At 34.2% G+C, this 20,442-nt stretch overlaps 2 protein-coding genes across 2 annotated transcripts in view; one reads left to right on the top strand and one right to left on the bottom strand.

Annotated features, from left to right (window-relative positions):
* The first annotated feature begins 276 nt into the window (after window positions 1–276).
* Window positions 277–14,422, top strand: LOC133171724 (tuftelin-interacting protein 11-like). Its single transcript, XM_061306511.1, has 16 exons — window positions 277–364; window positions 4,571–4,685; window positions 5,411–5,565; window positions 6,449–6,564; window positions 6,971–7,028; window positions 8,704–8,916; window positions 9,106–9,250; window positions 9,519–9,681; window positions 9,949–10,071; window positions 10,282–10,429; window positions 10,766–10,950; window positions 11,042–11,457; window positions 11,634–11,840; window positions 12,058–12,233; window positions 13,361–13,426; window positions 14,193–14,422. Exons 2-16 carry the CDS (start codon window positions 4,580–4,582, stop codon window positions 14,367–14,369), a joined length of 2,454 nt encoding a protein of 817 aa, XP_061162495.1. The 5' UTR covers window positions 277–364; window positions 4,571–4,579; the 3' UTR covers window positions 14,370–14,422.
* Window positions 14,423–15,694: 1,272 nt separating this feature from the next.
* The window catches only part of LOC133172547 (2-(3-amino-3-carboxypropyl)histidine synthase subunit 1-like), a 13,568-nt gene continuing 8,820 nt past the window's right edge, over window positions 15,695–20,442 (bottom strand). The window contains exons 7-12 of the mRNA XM_061307462.1: window positions 18,652–18,773; window positions 18,262–18,330; window positions 17,915–18,071; window positions 17,605–17,705; window positions 17,355–17,433; window positions 15,695–15,944 (exon numbers count right to left, since the gene is read on the bottom strand). Of these exons, the coding sequence (XP_061163446.1) occupies window positions 15,696–15,944; window positions 17,355–17,433; window positions 17,605–17,705; window positions 17,915–18,071; window positions 18,262–18,330; window positions 18,652–18,773 (777 nt within the window). The 3' untranslated portion in view covers window position 15,695. The remainder of the gene's footprint in view (window positions 15,945–17,354; window positions 17,434–17,604; window positions 17,706–17,914; window positions 18,072–18,261; window positions 18,331–18,651; window positions 18,774–20,442) is intronic.

Here is a 20,442-nt window from a genome sequence, read left to right as displayed (position 1 = left end):
TTGAGAGGGCCAAACATTGATTAACTTGTTTACCATAAAATTCACTGTTTTTTTTTAAAATGGTTTTTATCGATTCAGGAAATATAAATGATTGTTATTCATGGGAAAAATCAAACCAATTACTTATACATTCATTCCTCATATTAGTGTGAACCTATTATCAGTCGAAGTCTTTATAACGTTTATGTTGACTAGATTTCATTACTTGCAATTGAAGGGATTTTTCAGCGAAGAATCGACAAAATTCGACGTTCGAAGTTTGGAGGCTCACGTTTGGTATGAGTAAGGAAAAGGCTGTGGCAATCATTGAATTCTGTTAATTTTCTGTCCTACTAGATGTCCTGTTAAATAACAGATAATAGAGGTAACGAGGACATTTAAGTATATGGAAATAAAACTGTATCCAACTTTGAAAATCGTTCTACACAAGTTAACAGGTTAAATTTTAGCCAAGGGCCATAGTGATACTATCTTTGGGTAGACTTTACTGATCCCCAGATCCACATTTAGTTAGAATAATCTAACTGTGTCTCGGGACAGGCCCTCACCACAGTTAGAATGCCTCCCATATCCCCGTAATGTAGCAGAAAATTGCAGAATCGCTCTGAAACGATTTTGGAGAAAATTAATGAAGTTGCATTGAAAATAACAGTCAAATTAGTCATAACAAACCTTTTTGAGACTGTAAATATCTTTCATCTAAAAATTTAATCCATATAATGGAAGAATTCAACTCTCTTTCACCAACGTTTTTTACTCGTTTCAAATTTACACACCACGTTGACATTCGGAACTCTCGGGATTTTTCGTAGTAAATGCACTGAGTTAGAGTTATCTCCAGTATTTTCTTTGCTACATAGACAATACACGGAACGCATTCTATCGTTTAACCGGGTCCGTAGGACATTTATCATTTTAACGATAGAACATTCTATCTAGCGCTCATTGCACTATGACGTAAAATTAACGTCACTCAACTGATAAGGGTTAGTCTTGCAGTTAGGGTTAGTCTTTCGCCCACCTGAAAGATTAGGGTTAGTCCAGAGACATAAAAAACAGTGTTATTTATGTCTCTGGATTAGTCCTTCCACAAGTTTTCGACTGATTAGGGTTAGTCTAGCATCTATCCAAGAGATTAGGGTTAGTCCTCACACATGGGTAGGTCTGGCAATCGCTCGGGAGATTTTGGCTAGTCCTTGCATACCATCCGAGAGATTTTAGGGTTAGTTTCTTGTTCTTTTAGATTAATTAAGAAATCAAGTTGCTTCTGTATTTTTAGCAAGATTTTCGCTCAGCTTAAGGGGATGAAGGACACATGGTCACATGACTCTGTTTAACTACGTCATAGTCTCTGATAATATAAGTCAGTGCAAAACGTGTAAATCATTGGTTCTTGTATGAATATTTTTTACTTTAATTACTATCTTATATAAAAAAAAAAGTTTTAACATTCTTGTAAACATTAACAAATTATGAAAAAGATTGATCCACTCCTCTGTTTCCCTAAACTGCGTGTCCAACAAGTCCGTGATGTCATACACGATCTCAGAGTACAGCAAGATCATACTCGGTGATTACAGGGGCGGTATTATTATGTAAAAACAGGTCATAATCAGTATAGTACGATGAAATATTTTGAGAAACAGGGAACACAAAAATTATTTTTGCATGGCTAATGACGGAAATCTTATGTAGGTATATCTTACTTTGCTTACTTAGCTTACGTGTGATGTCATAGTTGGTTTTTCCTATACTCGAGAAATGTAAACATGACACATTTTTTGTAATGCTTATGTCCTCTTTAACGATGTCCTGTGCAATATTGAGGTCAGCTTCACCATTCGTAATTTTTACAGTTAATCAATAATTTGAAGGACTTGCATTTCAACGTAAATTTAAAAATATTTAATGATAGAATTTTTTGTAAATTACGTTTTTTGTTGTTTAAGTTGTCTTAAAAAGTACGTAATTTTTCCTATCCAGATGCAGTGTGATAGAAGAAACTCGCTTTTTCGAATTTTAAACCCTATTCATACTCTGAAATATTTTAAAAGATAAATGTCTACTTACATATTTTTTATATATGCTTAAAAAATCCCATTATGGACAAAGTAATGAGTCCAGAAACATGGAGAATTAAAACTCCACTTAGATAATGAAGGGCATAGTATTTGTCAATCAATATCTCTAAAATAAGGTAAGAAACCTAATGATATCACTGCTTTAAGATATGTGGGACGTACTTAATTAGAAATACACAAAATATGAAAAAAATTGAATGACAAGTATTTTTTCAGCCCAAGGTCCTTCTTCCCCTTAATTCAGCTTCAACGACATCTCGTTGGTTTATTTACATGAAAAAGTACGAAAGAAACCGCACTAAGCATGCACCGCACGCGCTTCATTGATATTTATTTTTTGTCATCTTTTCACTGAATAAACAATATTTATTGCTTTTCTCCAGAGAACGAGGTTAAAAACTTTGTTTAAAAACCAAGTTTTGCCGTAGAATTCAATTTTGGACTCGAAAAGGCTTAAAACCTCAAACTTTTTATTTTTTTTTTTAGATCGCTCCCGTGATCTCATATATATTGAAGTCGCCTATGGCGACACTATATTTTAGCTTGTGTTTCTGGGGACCAGTAAAGTAAAGTCGTTCCTTATCTTATTTTAACCCGTATTAAAACAAAAAAAAGAATGATGTTGTAAATAAAGACAAGTTTAATGAGGATGCAGTTGCCAGATTTGTGGCAGGAATATTCCATAATACAGTAAAACATGCTTAGAGCAAACATGCATAATATGTTTTATGGTGTGATCTTACACTTGAAACGTTGATCCACCTCTTCAAACATCAAACCACACGAGACTAGGGCTGTATCAATATATCGATATATAGATATGTATCGATTTTCAAGAATGTAACGTATCGAAAAAGTAACTTCCAATACGTATCGGGCAGGCAGTTTTTCTTATAATTCTGTGAAAAAGTTGGGAATTTCAATCACCAAAAATTATATTTGACTGTTTTTAATTAAAACTGATAAATAATGATATAAACATGAAGGTTATAGCACATAGTAAATAAGTATTACAAAATATATGGACAACTATAGTTTATCATGTTGGTTTTACAGTCGTTAAAAAGTTTGAAGTTGAAGTGTATTTTGTAATGACAGTGAGACAAGAACTTAGAAATGGGTTTTAAACACTCATTTTTAAAAAAAATCTATGGATTCAATGATTTATAAGACTTTTTTGTTAGACTTGTTAAAGAATCCAATATATCACATATCACTTTGTAAAATACTGTATCGTATTGTATCGAAAATTTTTGCTCAGTACACAGCCCTACATGAGACACAGTCTAGACTGTGACGTCACATGACGTCGGAATTTACGGAGACAGCCAAGCATTAAACCGCACGTGACATTTAGTACTAGACTCTGACGTCACATATCCTAGCTTGTAAGTTGCATTTCCAAAACGAAGTCTGAACAGTGCTAATTTTAAAAAAGAAGGTTTAATCTACTATTTATCTGCTATATATCCATCAAACCAAGGTGAGTTCATATTTTTCTTGGAACTTCTTGTTACCGCACGAAGGTTGTTTGGCGAGATGCAATTCGCAAAGTATTATGGGACCATAGGTTACTACAGAAAAAATTCATTTGGATCAATGTGCACAGTCCGAATTTTCTCTTCTCCCAGATGTTGCTTTAAGAGCTTGCATTGACGAGCGGCGCTGCTCGCTGCGCCCGCCATAATGAAGCAGGATCATCTGTACCTGGCACTTCGATATAAGCATGTTTTACTGTATTCTTTTTTAACCTATCTGAGCTATAAGATAAGAGGTATTCCAGTTACCTCTTGTCTGGCATCTGTCTAGGATTAAGCATCCCCTATCGCCACTTACACTGCTTTGAACCCTCTGTATTGATCAGATAGAACATTCCAATGTCAAATTTAGTAAAAAAAAAAAAGAAAAAAAAAGAAAAAAAAAGAACAAAGGCTTAACAATTGGTATGAATGTAAGCCAAAATCCAACCCAGTGATAGATTTTATTCGCTAACATAAATAAGGAAAGTTAACGATGGAAAAGCTGAAATCATCTTGTTTGTCATATAATTTATAGGTGTCAGCTGGCCCATATTGTCTATAGTCTGTAAAACATCCAAATTTGAAACAGATGTGGCAGACTCTGTGGTGTCTTTTATTTCAAGTTCACTGGAATATATCCAGTATTAATGGAAGTAACTATTGTCTGAAAAGTTGACACATTTTCAACTTCTTCACTAGAACTTTTAAAATTGCTATTAAGGATAATAGGGTGTTGGAGGAGATTCAGACTTGTAAAGTAAATTCCTGTAACCTCTCTGTCAGTGTTGTCCCTAAGAATTGGCCTTGGGGTAGGGTGGTACCACAAGAAAGAGAAAAAAAATCTTGAACAACATGTCCATGATTTGTCATATACATCCTCAGGTAGTAAATTAAAGTATAAAACTATAATTTTGATTTTGTTAGCTGGGAAATCAGCAAGTGTAATCTATTCAGAACATTTTTTTGTAGAAAATCAGAATGTCTTCCCCTGAAGTGGAGAAGTTTGAGATAACAGAAGATGACCTTGCCAATGAATTTTATCCTAGAGGTGGCAGGAGGCAAACAAAAAATCAGGCCATCTATGGTAAGAAGTAGTACTAGTACATATTCCAAATAGATAGCAATGTTACCCCCCCCCCCCCCCCCCCCAAAAAAAAAATCTTGGGGGCATTCTTATACTTATCACAGATTTGCATATGCCTTGAGAGTATGTATTTACCTTGACCCAAGAGAATTCCAGCAAGTTCGAGGTCACAGACAGAAAGATGTATTATTTATTCCTGCTCTATAACTCTCAAAAGCAGGCTAATTGGAAGTTGATACTTGACACAAAATTGCTTATGACTTAATGGTGAGTCATCTTCCAACCCAAGGTCATTTTTGCAAGTTGTAAATTGTAATTGTCCCCATTCCTGGTATGCAATGTTGTATCTATAGGGATGCAAATTACCAAAACATTTATTTGGTTTGAGACTTTTCCTCTCTTATAGATAAAGCTCATAGAGTTTAGCTTCGTAATCTTTGATTACCTAGGTTTTTTTAATGGAGAAAAAACATTGGATGTCTATATATCACTCAAAGATTACTCATGATCAGAGGATGTATCTTTTTTCCTAACCAAGGCCATTTTGGCAAGTGTAAGGTCACATTAGAAAATTGTATATGGGCATCTTTAAAAAAAAATGGCTTCAGGGAGTGTAATACCTCTGGTTTGATTGAATTGGACATAATACTATGTTTTAAGAATTTCAGTTTTTGAATTTATGATCATTCAGAAATAAACAGAAAAAATGTAATTAAATTTCTAAGGAATGTGGGCCAACAGTGATGATGAAGATGAAGCCTCTGGTTTTCGAAGTGGGAGGAGAAAGAAGAAGGATTACACAATGCCCATAGGTTTTGTCAGTGGAGGAATCAAGCAGGGGTCTAAGATCAAGAAAGAAGGAGAAGAAGATGATTCCTCAGTAAGCCAGGATATTCAAATCTATGCACTCATAATTAAAATATATATTTATTAAAACATAATGCAGTTAGAAATATAATGTACTCCTGAGAGACTGTACTTGTTAAGTTTCCTCAATCAAAATCTGACATACTTTTATGATCAATGTAACATCACATACATGTAGGTTTATGTAATTGAAATGGGGATTCATAATGACAGTAAACACAACCACCATGAGGTTGTTGGTACATATACCTTCTGAATATCAGGTTCTCAATAGCTCTGAAATTAAATAAGTATTTAATACATGTAAATCACTAGCTGCAGAACTATAGCTCTCAGGTTGAGAAAATTAGGACAGACAAACCAGGGAGATACAGCTGATCCAAGCATTTAAAAAACCTTTGATTTATGGTACTGTTTTTTGTCGCACACTTTGGATATTTTTCTTGTATTTTGCTTTCCCCAAATAAAGTATGGTATCCATTAACTATACATTTTATTCCTAAATCTTGTCCCTTTATTTACCTTAGGGTTTTAATCATACTTTGTGTAATCCAGTAAGTTCATAATATGTTTTAAAACTACAGGGATTGACAATCATTTTGCTGTGAAGGTGAATTCATTGTTAGTGTGTTTGCTGTTACTGTGTTTCAATGTACTGGTATATTTTAAGAAGTAAACAATACTTTGCTCCCTTTGACTTCACATTAAATCTAATATTTAAGATTATATTTAAGAGACATCTTTTTATTAGGTGATATATGTGTATGAGATGCAGATTTAAATATTTAAACATGCTACATAATCTTTAAATTGACACACGAAACAAAAGTAAAACCCAATTTCATGTCTGATTAATGAATGTGAACTTTGTTTTAATGAGTAAATATTTTTTATAGGATTCAGATAAAGATATCCAGGTAATACAAATGCCAGTCCAACAGTCCTCTACAAGATCAAGTCGACCTCAAGGCAGACAGGGGAAACAGTTCGCAGGATTTGGGAAAGGAGAAGTGTGAGTACTGTTAATTATTTTTTCATGAGAACTTTATTTTCACATAATTATGTGAGACAGTCTACTCACAAATTTTCATTCTCACTTATGTCTGTATTCTTTAAGATTATATAGAGCAATAACCAAAATTCATGAACATTTTGTCTCACTAATAAAGAGTAAATGACTATTTTGTAAAAAATAAGGTGTTTCAAAAATTTGGTGATCAACAGTATTTTAAACAGATGGTGTAGTCAAAAGTTGTTATCTTTACTAGATGGTTGATCCAACATTTTATTTTTGAAATACATGTACATGTATTGTGTTTTTTTCATCTTGTGGAAAGTTGTTTGGAATTTCCAGATACATGTGTATCAATGTTCATGTACATGAACATTGTATTTCATCTAGAAATGTTGTTTTGTAGAGGATTTGGGGAATGGGAGAGACACACTAAAGGTTTTGGAAAGAAGTTACTTGAAAAGGTAAATGCTAAATACACATAGTTCATGTACATAGAGAGATTCTTTTAAAAAAAAACATCTCTGCTAGAAGATCTAGGCAGTATTTTACTTACAGGGAATGTATTTTTTAGCTCACCTGAGCTGAAAGCTCAAGTGAGCTTTTCTGATCACATTTTGTCCGTAGTCCGTCTGTCCGTCCGTCTGTCTGTAAACTTTTCACATTTTCGACTTCTTCTCCAGAACCACTGGGCCAATTTCAAGGGTGAAGGGAGTTCAAGTTTGTTCAAATGAAGGGCCATGCCCTCTTCCAAGGGGAGATAATTAAGAAAAAGTGAAAATTTGGTGTCATCTTTTAAAAATCTTCTTCTCAAGAACCATTGGGCCAGAAAAGTTGAAACTTATGGGAAACCTTCATTACATAGTGTAGATTCAAGTTTGTTCAAATCATGACCCCCGGGGGTAGGGTGGGGCCACAATGAGGATTCAAAGTTTTAAATAGGAATACATATGAAAATTCTTTAAAAATCTTCTTCTCAAGAACAAGAAAGCCACAATTAGTCATATTGATATGAAATCATCCTCAGGTAGTGTAGATTCATGTTTGTTCAAATCATGACCCCCGGGGGTAGGGTGGGTCCACAATGGGGGATCAAAGTTTTACATAGGAATATATAGGAAAATTCTTTAAAAATCTTCTTCTCAAGAACAACAAAGCCACAATTAGTCATATTGATATGGAATGATCTTTAGGTAGTGTAGATTCAAGTTTGTCGAAATCAAGACCCCCGGGGGTAGGGTGGGTCCACAATGGGGGATCAAAGTTTTACATAGGAATATATAGGAAAATTCTTTAAAAATCTTCTTCTCAAGAACAACAAAGCCACAATTAGTCATATTGATATGGAATGATCTTTAGGTAGTGTAGATTCAAGTTTGTCGAAATCAAGACCCCCGGGGGTAGGGTGGGTCCACAATGGGGGATCAAAGTTTTACATAGGAATATATAGGAAAAATCTTTTAAAATCTATTCAAGAACAGGAAAGCCATGATTAGTCAGTTTGATATTGAAGCATCCCCAAGTATTGTAGATTCAAGTTTGTTCAAGGCATCCTCCAGTAGTAGGGTGGGGCCATAATCGGGGATCAAAGTTTAACAAAAGAATATATATAAGAAATGTTTCAAAAAATCTTCTTCTCAAGAACAACAAAGCCATAATTAGTCATATTGATAAGGAAGCATCCTAAGGTAGTGTAGATTCAAGTTTGTTCAAATCATGAACCCCCCTCCCTATCCCCCAGGGTAGGATGGCAGACATCTTTAAAATTCCATTTCAAGAACAGCAAAACCATGATTAGTTATATGAATATAGAAGCATCCTCAGAAAGTTTAGATTCAATTTCATTCAAAACATGGCAACTGGGGATAGGTTATGCCTAGAACAGTTGATCAAAGCTTTACATATGAATATATAGAAGAAGAAATCTGCTGACAAAGAACAGCAGGGCCATATTGACTCAGGTGAGCGTTGTGGCCCATGGGCCTTTTTTAAAGTTGTCTTTGATAAAAATTGTTGACTCAGGTTGAAGCATTAAAATTATTCTAGAGCTTACATTGTTGGACATTTTCAGCATTGAAAAAAATATTCTGTTGTACCACTAAATTTGATACATATTGCAGGATATATTTGTTGTTTTAGATGGGTTTTAAACCAGGAGAAGGATTGGGAAAGCATGGTCAAGGTATTACTACACCAGTAGAGGCAGTGAAGCGGAAAGGTAAGGGAGCCATTGGTGCACATGGAACAGAGAGGTCAGAAAGGTCATTGGTTGATTTTCCCGTACATGATCCTGATGAGGAGCAAGATAAAAAGTTTAGGGAGGAACTTTCTCAGTGGAAAAAGAAACCAGAGGCAAGTGCAGATATAAGGCTTCAAACATATATGTGTCTTCGAATGATTCCATATGTAGTCTAATTTGAGAAATGCAGTGGTAATGTTGGTATAGTCTGGCCAGTTTTAATACTTCTGTCAATTTTTTTCTTTCATAAAATCCTATTCATCAGAGCATACTATTTTTACTGACCAATGCTTATTTTACAGGTTGGCAAAAAGAAACCAAAATATGTCTATAAAACAGCACAAGAAATTATTGAGTCTGGGGTGGGGAAAAAGAAAAGTGCCCCTTCCAAATCATCGAAAGTCAAGGTCATTGACATGACTGGAAAAGAAAAAAGGGTCCTTTCAGGTATGATAAAAATAAATGGATATTCCATAGGATACAATGTAATTATTGATATTCCATAGGATACAATGTAAATGCAAATCTACATTTTTAAAGTATTTACCAAGTAAACATATTTGGAATGAAACTCTTTACATGTACCGATAAATACATGTAGTTGGCATTCATTGACTTTCCAAAGTCATATTCAATTTCTGTTCACCTAAAAAATCTTATTGATAAACCATGTCAGTATATTTCAATGTCAGTTAATGTGTCCTTATACCTGTAGGATATCACGCAATAGCCACCAGACACAACCGACCTGATGAAGAAGAGGAGTTAATGGAAGCAGAGCCAGGGCAGAAGAAAGCGTTTGAAATGCCAGAGTTGATGCATAATCTGAACATTCTGGTGGACATGGCTGAAGAAGACATAATTACCAATGACAGGAAGTAAGACTTTCTGGACGATTCATTTTATGAAAGATTTATGTCAACAGAACTATGAATTTTTTTTGGTCAAGTTAAAAGTACATGTGACTTATCATTTGAGGACTGATCTGGTTTCAATAATCGAAAGACAGTATCCAGAAAAAACTAGTCATAAAATTTAAATGTTGAACTGCATGAAATTTTTACTGTGACCATGTTTGAGGCAATTTGTATCAATTGAGTGCATTTTATTTTTGATTGACTGTAAATTTACTGCTATTATTAAAGATTACGGTATGAGAAGGATCACATCGTCAACATGAAGCATGAACAGGAACGACTGGATACAATCTGTGAACAAGAGGAAGCTCAAATACAGAAACTGAAAAAAGTCCTGGATATTGTCAGAATGTTAGTATCCAGGCTACATTTACAGTGTATCCAAATTGACGGCAAAGACACATCTTCAATCTATATGTTTTTTAGTAGTCTCATTACATATCAGAGTCTTTTGTATGCAATTTATAGAAAATATTTTAGCTCTTCCATGTTAAGTTTTGAGAGTTGAGAAAAAAAGGATAGGTCGTTATAGACTTGATTTATATTCTCCTTGATCTGCAGGTGTGAAGAGAGAACACAGCCCGGATGTGACAATCCTATGGAATTGGATGAGTGTGCAGCCATTTTCCAGTCCCTTCAGAGGGATTTCTATGAGGAGTACAAGATGTACGACCTATCCTCACTGGCCGTGGCTCTCGTGTTCCCTTTGGTTTGTTCTGAAATGCATTTCATAGTGCCTTCAAAATTTAATAATTTAATAACATGTTCTTTATGCAGGGAAATTTTTGTTGCTTTTTTTTTCTTCCCCTGCCATCAGTTGGCAAATTCATTAAAAAAAGCCACCTATTTTTAACACAACTGTAACTTGGCAAAATTAAAATGGTGAAATTGCTTATGTGAAAAGGCAAAAATAACACAAGGCAAAATAACCCTGTATACAGAAGATGCATCAAGGAAATATTTGGCATTAAAAGAGGGATCTGGAATTATGTTAATTTTATGTTTAAGGTCAGTAAATAAAATGAAATTCTTCAATTTCTTGTAGATGAGGAAATATTTCTCAACATGGGACCCTTTAAAGGACCCCGCATTTGGGTTGAACACTATACAACAGTGGAAGGACCTGCTAGAGGATTACAATAATCAGTATGCTGGCAACTTCAGTGATATGGATGTTTTCCAGAGGCTCCTATGGGATGTTTGGCTCCCGTATCTCAGAACCACCATATTGTGAGTTGGGTGAAGTTTAACTTTAGTAAGATTGATTTTCACATGTACTTCACAGTGTCCTTTATTCAGTTTTTGTGTGAATTCTTTGTAGAAAATGGAATGTAAGGGCTTGCAATCCTCTCATAGAAGTTCTGGAAACATGGCTGCCAGTTCTCCCTCCTTGGATCATGGAAAACATTCAGGATCAGTTGGTGTTGCCGAGGTTACTACAGGAAGTGGAAAATTGGAATCCTTTGACCGACACAATGCCCATTCATGCATGGCTTCATCCTTGGCTGCCTTTGATGAAAGACAAATTAGAGCCATTGTATGCTCCTATAAGACATAAGATAGCCAATGCTCTCATAAACTGGCATCCCTCTGATGCCTCCGCTAAAGTTATACTCCAACCCTGGGTCAAGGTGTTTAAACCTGGACATTTAGAGGCTTTTCTGGTGAAGAATATTCTCCCAAAGCTTGCCATGTGTATGCAAGAGTTTGTTATTAATCCACACCAACAGATTTTAGGTTAGTTATAAGTGTTTTTTATCCTATAATTCTGCTTTTATATAAATGCATATAGCTGAAGCTGCAGATTATTTCACATTTTCAGAAAAAAAACTACATGTAGTTATTAAAAGCAGTATAGATTTTAAAGTTTTTTTTTTAAAGAAAATAATGTTATCACAATATTTCTATAACAGACCCCTGGCACTGGGTTATGTCGTGGTCAGACATTATTCCTGCTAAGTACATGGTGGACATGCTGGAGAAGACTTTCTTTCCTAAGTGGAGGACTGTACTGTGTACTTGGCTCAGTAACATGCCAAACTATGACGAGATCACCAAGTGGTATCTGGGCTGGAAGTCACTGTTCTCAGAGGAATATCTATCTCAGCCTTCTGTCAGAGGTACAGCACACTGAGTTATAATAGTTAAGTTCTAAACTGTAAAAGCTTTCATCAAACTCGACGTGTTTCATGAGATTAAGGGAATAATTTCCTTTCAAAAAATGAAACTTCATTACTGGCATTAGCACATACCAGTATTATTGGTAATAATTCATGATAAAAAGGTAAATGATCTTTTCTGTTTTAGAGAGCAATTCTGTAGTATTTGTATTCATAGATAACTTCAGCAAAGCTTTGGAAATTATGAACCGAGCTGTTTCAAGTCACATACAGCCAGGTGTCAAGGAAAACATGGCCTATTTTGCTAGCATGGAGCGTAGGCAGATGGCAGATGCCCCCCTCCCCTCGACATCTCGATCCCCACCCCGACAGACAACTGGACCAGAACCAGCTGTGAGTTTTTCCAAAATATTGTCAGTCTTTTCAGTCTGGTTGTCTTTGTAGGGAATTACAGTCCACTGCCTTCACTTAAAGTGGGGGATATTAATTTGGGTCTGTCCGTCCATCCATCTATCATTCTGTCTGTGTGTAACACTTCATTTCCAGACAATATCTCAAAAAGCCTGTGAGCTTTTGCAATAAAATTTTATATCGCAACTTCCTATGGTCTGAAAAAGACTCCTATTGATTTTGAGGTGAAAGGTCAAGGTGAGAAATTCATACATTCTGTCTGTGAGGAACACTTTTGTTTCTGGACAATATTTCAAAAAACCTTCGAACTTTTGCAATGAAATTTTACATCATTAACTCCCTATGACTTAAGGAGAGACCCTTATTGATTTTGATGTCAAAAGGTCAAAGGTCAAGGTGAAATTCATACACTGCAAAGAACAATTTCCAAATGATAACTTTAGTTTTCTTTAAGCTTTTTCAAAGAAGGTATACATGTATATCACAACTCCTAGTGACTTAATAAAAGACCCCCTTTTATTTTTAGGTCAAGAGGTCAAGGTCAGAAAAAAGGTTTCTGGATGATATCTTTAGTTTTCTTTGAGCTTTTTCTGTGAAATTTTCTATCATAACTCCCAATGACTTCAAGAAGATCCCTCTCAATTTTTTAGGTGAAAAGGTCAAGATGAAAAATTCATATCATGCATAAAATGGTTTCCTGGTGATAACTCTATTTTTCTCTGAGGTTTTGCAATAAAATTTTATACCTTCAATCAATATGACATAAAAAGACTCCTATTGATTTTGAGGTCAAAGACCAAAATCAGAAATTTATATATTGCAAACATAGTTTTCAGTTGATATCTTTAGCTCTGTGCAAACTTTTGTAATGAAACTTAAAGTCATAACTATCTTTAGCCTTAAAAAAAAACCCTATTGATTTTAAGGCCAAAAGCTGAAAGGTCAAGATTGACCTTTTATTTCTTTCTCCATCTGCATATTTTTTCAGTTCTTCCATCCTTTTCTTTTATCCTTAAGCGGGGGACACAAATTCTCTGAATTGGCTTGTTTGACTTTAATTCTTAAAACTCCTGACCTCTTTATTAAAATCCATTTTTTCATGATTTCAGTATACCCGGAGTGTTACAGTGGGTTCTAACTATCAGCCAACCTTTAAAGACATTGTTGAGAAAGCAGTAAGTTGATACCTATGTGTTCTGTTGCCTTTAAATTATTACTAATCATAAGTGCAATATCTTTATTATTACACTGCTAAAGTTAAACTTCCGTATCTCAAATACAATACACGGAATACTAGAAATACATGTACTGTATATTAACTAGAGATACTGTGAGTGAGCTCACAAAAAATACCACCTGCTACAATTTTTTAAAAGTGTCCATTCCCATTTTGTAAATGTGACCTTGAACTTGCCAAACAGTCCTTGGTTTAAAATAATGACACGTTCTCTGGTCATAAGTAATGTTTTAGTGAAATATGGACATCCAATGTTTTTCCATTAGAAAATCATAGACCTATCATGAATTTACACGTTTTATATCAGTGACCTTGAACTTGCCATAATGAGCCTGGGTCAAAGTTATGACACACCCTCAGGTCAAAAACAAGCTTCGTACCAAGTATGAGCTTCCAATGAAAAATAGTAAAATTCATCACAGGTCTATAATTTACTAATGGAGAAACATTGGTTGTAATATTTCACTCAAAGATTACTTATGACTAGAGGATGTGTCAATTTTTTAACAAGGTCACAAATTTTGGCAAGTACAAGGTCACATTTTCAAAATTGGTATGGACACTTTTAGAAAATTGTAATAGGGGGTACATGTATTATTTTGTGAGCTCACTCACAGTACCTGTAGTTTGATGCTGCTGCTTAATTGTAATGTAAAAGTACATTCAAATCTGTATTTTTATTCGTTGATTATTATTTTTTACAGGCTGAAGAAAATGGTCTTTTATTCATGCCTGTGGCTGGAAAAACCCAAGAAGCTAAACAAGTGTATCGTTTTGGAAAAGTTCAGATCTACTTGGACAGAAATGTGATATTTGTGTTCGAAAATCTGAACTGGATACCAGTTTCATTACAAAATCTCATAATGAAGGCAAACCCATAATGTTGCTGAATTCACAGTCTTCATCACCTCATTAAATTTTGTACATAGAAATATCAATGTCTTGGTTTTGTGATTTCAAAATCATCACCAGGTTAAATTCCTCAATTTAGACAAGTGGTACCAAATAATCATTTTGATCCAAGCCTCTGAATTAAATAGATCAAATTAAAACCTTTGGGTGCAATTCATATGAAGAAAGATTATTGCAATGCAGATCTAGAAAAGACAGCATTTGGAAACTGAGCAGGAATATACATGTAAAAGTGTGTGTGTGTGGTGGGGGGGGGGGGGGGGGGGGAGGGAGGCGTTACAAGTTGGGGACCTTCCTTCCATGTACAGAGACAAAATGTTGCAGATCCATCCATTTTGCTTTTCCAGTTATGTGTTAACTATTTAATTTTCTGTTAATTTCGCAGTGTATTATTTTCTTAAGATTTATGTTCAAACAAATATGAACTTGTTGAATGAATTCTTCAATTTCTTCAGAGAAACAGGAAAATGCAAAATTTAAAAGAATATTTCTAGAATTATATTTTTGGTTACGGTAATTGCAGTGTTTGATTACAAAGATTCAATCCTACAATATAAAGCATTATTGGTTAAGTTGTTTCAGGGTGAATTAAAAAATAATGACCAGCAAATTTTGAAATTTTTTTGAAAAATAAAACTCGCTATCACACATTTTTCAACCATAGTATCATGTAAATACATTCTTACTAGTTATAATAAAATTTCTAAAGTGACAATGGAATAGACAAATGCATAAGAAAAGAATTTCAGAATTTTTTTTACTAGAGCTTCATTTGAAAAAAAAAGAAAATTTTACTATATCTTGAAATACATAATCAAAAGAAATCATAGTTTTTTATCCTTAGACTTGTGTTAAGGATATAAATGATCAGATTTAAATCTTGATCAAATTTCTTCTATGTGAAATTTTTTTTGGCTTTTTTTTATTATTTTACATAAATTGTCTCACTTCTGGTTTCAAAAGTTTTAATATGAAAGAAATATGATACAATAAATACCCTCAATATGATTGTTTGTTGTCCATTTAGTCAATTCTTCAAATCTAAGCCAAAAAAAGGGAGGAATTTTGATATACAAATTTTCTTTCAAAAAGTACTGATTTTGAAGTGATCTAACTTATCCTTATTTTGTTGCACTCCTGACATCTGAAACTTTTTTAATTTAAAATTGCTGTTTTTCTTATAACGGGGCATAACATTTTTTGTGACTTTAAAAGATGGCAATGAGATATTTGGCAGGTTTTTAGCCAATATCAAACGACACATGCTGAATCATAGATAAAATAACAAATAACGTTTAAGTTTTATCCTTTAATTCTATACTATTCATATTTGATTTTTGTGAACATGAACATGATGCACAAGTATTTGAACAAGAACCACCGGTCAGTGGCTCAGCTTTGATAGGAACAGTCTTTCTCTGTGGTTTCTTTCTTGGGGGCTGGTGTTTAATGTTATTCACAGTCCATGGGCCTAAACTGTCATTTGCATAAAAGTCCATAGGATACACATCTTGCCACTGGGCAATATTCAGGGCAACTGACATCTGCAAAGAAAAACCAATAATCCTGTGCATATTTAAGTAAATATCTCTTTTACCTGGTAAATATTTCTGAAAACTAATTCCATTTTCTTGAGAATCACATTTTATTTGCCTGAACACTGCCTTCACACAAAAAAGAAATATGGGATATACATGTACATGTATTGATAAAACGCAATGTTATTGTATCAAAAAAAAAAAAAAAATTAAGTGCACCGCCATGATTCACCAGTCAAATTTTTTTAAAATAATAAACAGTGAGTGTGCATGGAAGAAAAAAAAGTTAACCTTGGTACAATTGTACATTGATTTTTCTTCTATTCCTAAAGTTTGATGTGCATCTCCTACACTGTAGTTATTAATAAGAACAAATAGTACACTTTATATTTCTCAACTGGCTGTGTTAAGTTACATAAATGCCCAATCTGCAGCTTTGTTCATTGCAATTTTTATGAATGATGAACAATGCAACAGCCTGAAACATCAAAATACAAAATAATATTTGTATAATTATTATTATCAGATTATAAAAACTTAATTGCAACAAACTCTCATCTTCATAAGACATGGCTCTCTGCGATTTGTTTGTTGAGATATACCGGTGAAAAATTGAAATAGACAGACTCTTATCAAAATGTGAAACACCATGGCTTACTTCCATGGGACAAGTGGAATTTCTCTTGTTATTGTGAGAAACAAAAGAAATATATTCATTTTATATAGCTGTATAGTACATCATGAACAAAATGTGTATTTTCTTGATGTAAAATTTATGAATAAGGTTACTGCAATGTGCACCTGTAGGGATTATCTCCCTTATAGCATACTTTTTGAATAAAATATATTTTTAAAGTGGCATTGACCTTAATTAATGTTGAGTGTGACACATTTTCTACATAATACATTAACTGACCAAATTTAATGATCCTAGGTCTAGTAATGTTCTAGATATGATCCAGACAGGGTTTTGAAATATTTGGCCATATCATCTCCATTATAGGTCATAGTGACCTAGTTTTAATGTACAACACACCTTCTCCCCAAGATGTACAAGCTGACAAAGTTTGATTATTCTAGGTCTCATAGTATTTAAGTTATGACCTAGACACGAAAAAGATAATAGAGGGACATACAGATGGATGAATGCCATAATACGACCTGTCTTTATACGGGCGAGTAACATTGTCATTCACTATGATACAGCATTTTGAGCATAAATTAATCAATTAATCAATATAAAATTATTCTAAATATATACTAGTATATGTATAAGTTTAATGATTAGACAGCATTTGTCAAATGATCAGTTTTATGTTACCTTAATCAAAGTCTCCTCACTTGAAAAAGGATTTGTGTAAAACATTTACATAAAAACCTCAAGATGTCCCCAAAATTGCATGAAAATTTCCTTACCTCATAAGGAGATAACAACGGTTTTTCAAAAGCCATGCCCCAGTCTATTGATAACCTTGGGCAAGCAATCTGTACCCATCTAAAAATAAACAATGTCAAATAACCTAGGAAAACAAAATATTTAGCAAATCATGTTCACAAAGTATGTCAACATACCAATAAGTAAAATAGATGTCATAAATTTCTACCTTATATTGTACAAATAAAAAATTTCAAAGCCTAGTTGATCTTTATTAACTGATTAACTTACGCATCAATATCTGGATATAACTTTAGCTTGTCTGGGAAAATTTCTGACAATAGTACCAATGTACTACTTTTACCACACTCATTTATTTTCTCCAGCAATTCCTGTAAAATTCAGTTGAATAAGTTCAAATGAATACTAATAAATGAATTAAAATACGCTTGGTGACATATGTGTCTATTAAAAGGATAATTTGTGTATTGATGAATGATTTTAAGTTATGGATACTTTATTGCATGTATATGCAATTATGCATGTATATATTTTATATACTTTAATTCACACATAAGCTGGTGAAATTAGGATGAAGTACCTGTAAAACCTTAGTTGACCCTTGTCTTCCCAGAGTTCCTAGCACCACTCCGTATTTCTGACCTTGGGCAGCTGTTGCTATGGCATTCCTTCTTATGGAATGCATCTTGTCAAAATCATAGTATTCTTTGGAAAAGACTTTACTGTATGGGTCATACCTATGAAAAACAGATAAATAGATTTTGTTGTCTTGTTTTCACTGTTTGGCCTTAAAGATATCACCATAAATCTGAGTATGAAATATGAGAGCAAAATAAAATCTACAAAAGTTTCTAAAAGAGTATGTGCTTTAAATAATTTCTACATTCAGCCTAGTAATTTTTACTTATTATTGGTACCTAATCTTACCTATAAGCTTGCACAGTGGGATTACTTATCATGATTGACTCAAGATGAAATCTGCCATCTCCAAGATATCTGTAATAAAATAGACAGCACATGGGCATTAAATGGATATAACAAATTATGGATCTTATGAAGCAATTTTATTTGTCTCTGATGATTTGCTTTGACCATATTTTACTTTACGTGAGTGAATTTAATTATATCAATCATTGTCTCATGTTTTCCTTTTCTACATTAACACCCCCCCATTCTTCTCATCCTAGTCACATCTAGTATCCATCTCAAATGGGGAACATATGTTCTGTGAGATAACTTTGTCAAATATTTGTCATAACAAGGTCATTGAATAACTTTTTCAGAGTAATTTCATTGTGGTCAGATTCTGATACTTACATGATAGCCTCTGTTCCAGGTTTGAGTTTTGGAGATGTACAGCCCAGTATTTCACCAGGAGACAGGGGTTTACTCTGGGGGATAATGACTTCATACTCATCCTTCAGTTCTCGACTGGCAGCCTTATTAAGTATAGAAACAATAATCTCAGTAAATAAACAGAGAATTCAAACCATTCTGCATTATTTTATTTTCATATTTAAGGGTACAGTCATTTATTCAGTGTATATGATAATAGACTAGTTATCATTTGTTATCAGCTGTCTGATTTCTATTGATCTGTACTGCTTTGAGAAATCCAAAAACAAGAGGCCCATGGGCCACATCGCTCACCTGAGCACATTGGCTAGGCAAAAGCACAAATCAGTTCAGTATTGAAAAGATTACGGGGGTGGGGGTTGAATTTTAAACTATCTGATGATGCTTCCATATCAATATAACAAATGGCTTTGTTGTACCTGAGATAATTTAAAATAAAATTTTCCATATATTCCTTTGTAAAATTTAATCCCCCACTGTGGCTCCTCCCTATCCCAGGAGTCATCATTTGAACAATCTTGAATCTACACTACCTGAGGATGCTTCCATATCAATACGACTAAACACAGCTTTTCTGTTCTTGAGAAGAAATATTTTTTCTGTATGTTCTTATGTAAAACTTTCGATCCCCCATTGGACCCCACCCTACCCCCAGGGGTCATCATTTGAACAAAATTGAATTTACATTACCTGAGGATACTTCCATATCAAAATGAGTAAACATGATTTTCAGTTCTTGATAAGAAGATATTTTCCTATATGTTCATATGTAAAATTTTCGATCCCCCATTGTAGCCCAACCCTATCCCCGGGGATCATCATTTGAACAAACTTGAATCTACACTACCTGAGGATGCATCCATATCAAAATGACTAATCATGGCTTTGCAGTTCTTTAAAAGAAGATATTTTCCTATATATTTCTATGTAAAACTTTGATCCTCCATTGTGGCCCCGCCCTACCCCGGGGGGTCATGATTTGAAAAAACTTGAATCTACACTACCTGAGGATGCTTCCATATAAATATGACTCATCATGGATTTGCTGTTCTTGAGAAGAAGATTTTTAAAGATTTTTCCTATGTATTTCTATGTAAAACTTTGATCCTCCATTGTGGCCCCGCCCTACCCCCGGGGGTCATGATTTGAACAAACTTGAATCTCCACTACCTGAGGAATGCTTCCATATAAATATGACTCATCATGGATTTGCTGTTCTTGAGAAGAAGATTTTTAAAGATCTTTCCTGTATATTTCTAAGTAAAACTTTGATCCTCCATTGTGGCCCCGCCCTACCCCCGGAGGTCATGATTTGAACAAATTTGAATCTACACTACCTGAGGATGCTTCCACATGAGTTTCATCTTTCCTGGCCCTGTGGTTCTTGAGAAGAAGATTTTTTAAAGATGCTATTAATTTTTCACTAATTCTTTATTATCTCCCCTTGAAAAAGGGCGTGGCCCTTCATTTGAACAAATTTGAATCCCCTTCACCCAAGGATACTTTGGGCAAGTTTGGTTGAAATTGGCCCAGTGGTTCTTGAGAAGAAGTCGAAAATGTGAAAAGTTTACAGACAGACAGACAGACGGACAGACAGACGGATACCGGACAAAAAGTGATCAAAAAAGCTCACTTGAGCCTTCGGCTCAGGTGAGCTAACAAGATTGATTATATATAACATAACACAGTTAAATAACCACACAGTGCAAATTGGAACCTGTTCTGCAATTCAAAATTTAATATGAGTTAACC

Source organism: Saccostrea echinata, unplaced genomic scaffold, assembly GCF_033153115.1.
Source record: "Saccostrea echinata isolate AGI-Se365-2 ecotype Australia unplaced genomic scaffold, CSIRO_AGI_Sech_v1 ptg000054l, whole genome shotgun sequence".
Lineage (NCBI taxonomy): Eukaryota > Metazoa > Mollusca > Bivalvia > Ostreida > Ostreidae > Saccostrea > Saccostrea echinata.
The sequence above is the reverse complement of the archived record's forward strand: the minus strand, read 5'-3'. Positions and strand labels throughout refer to the sequence as shown.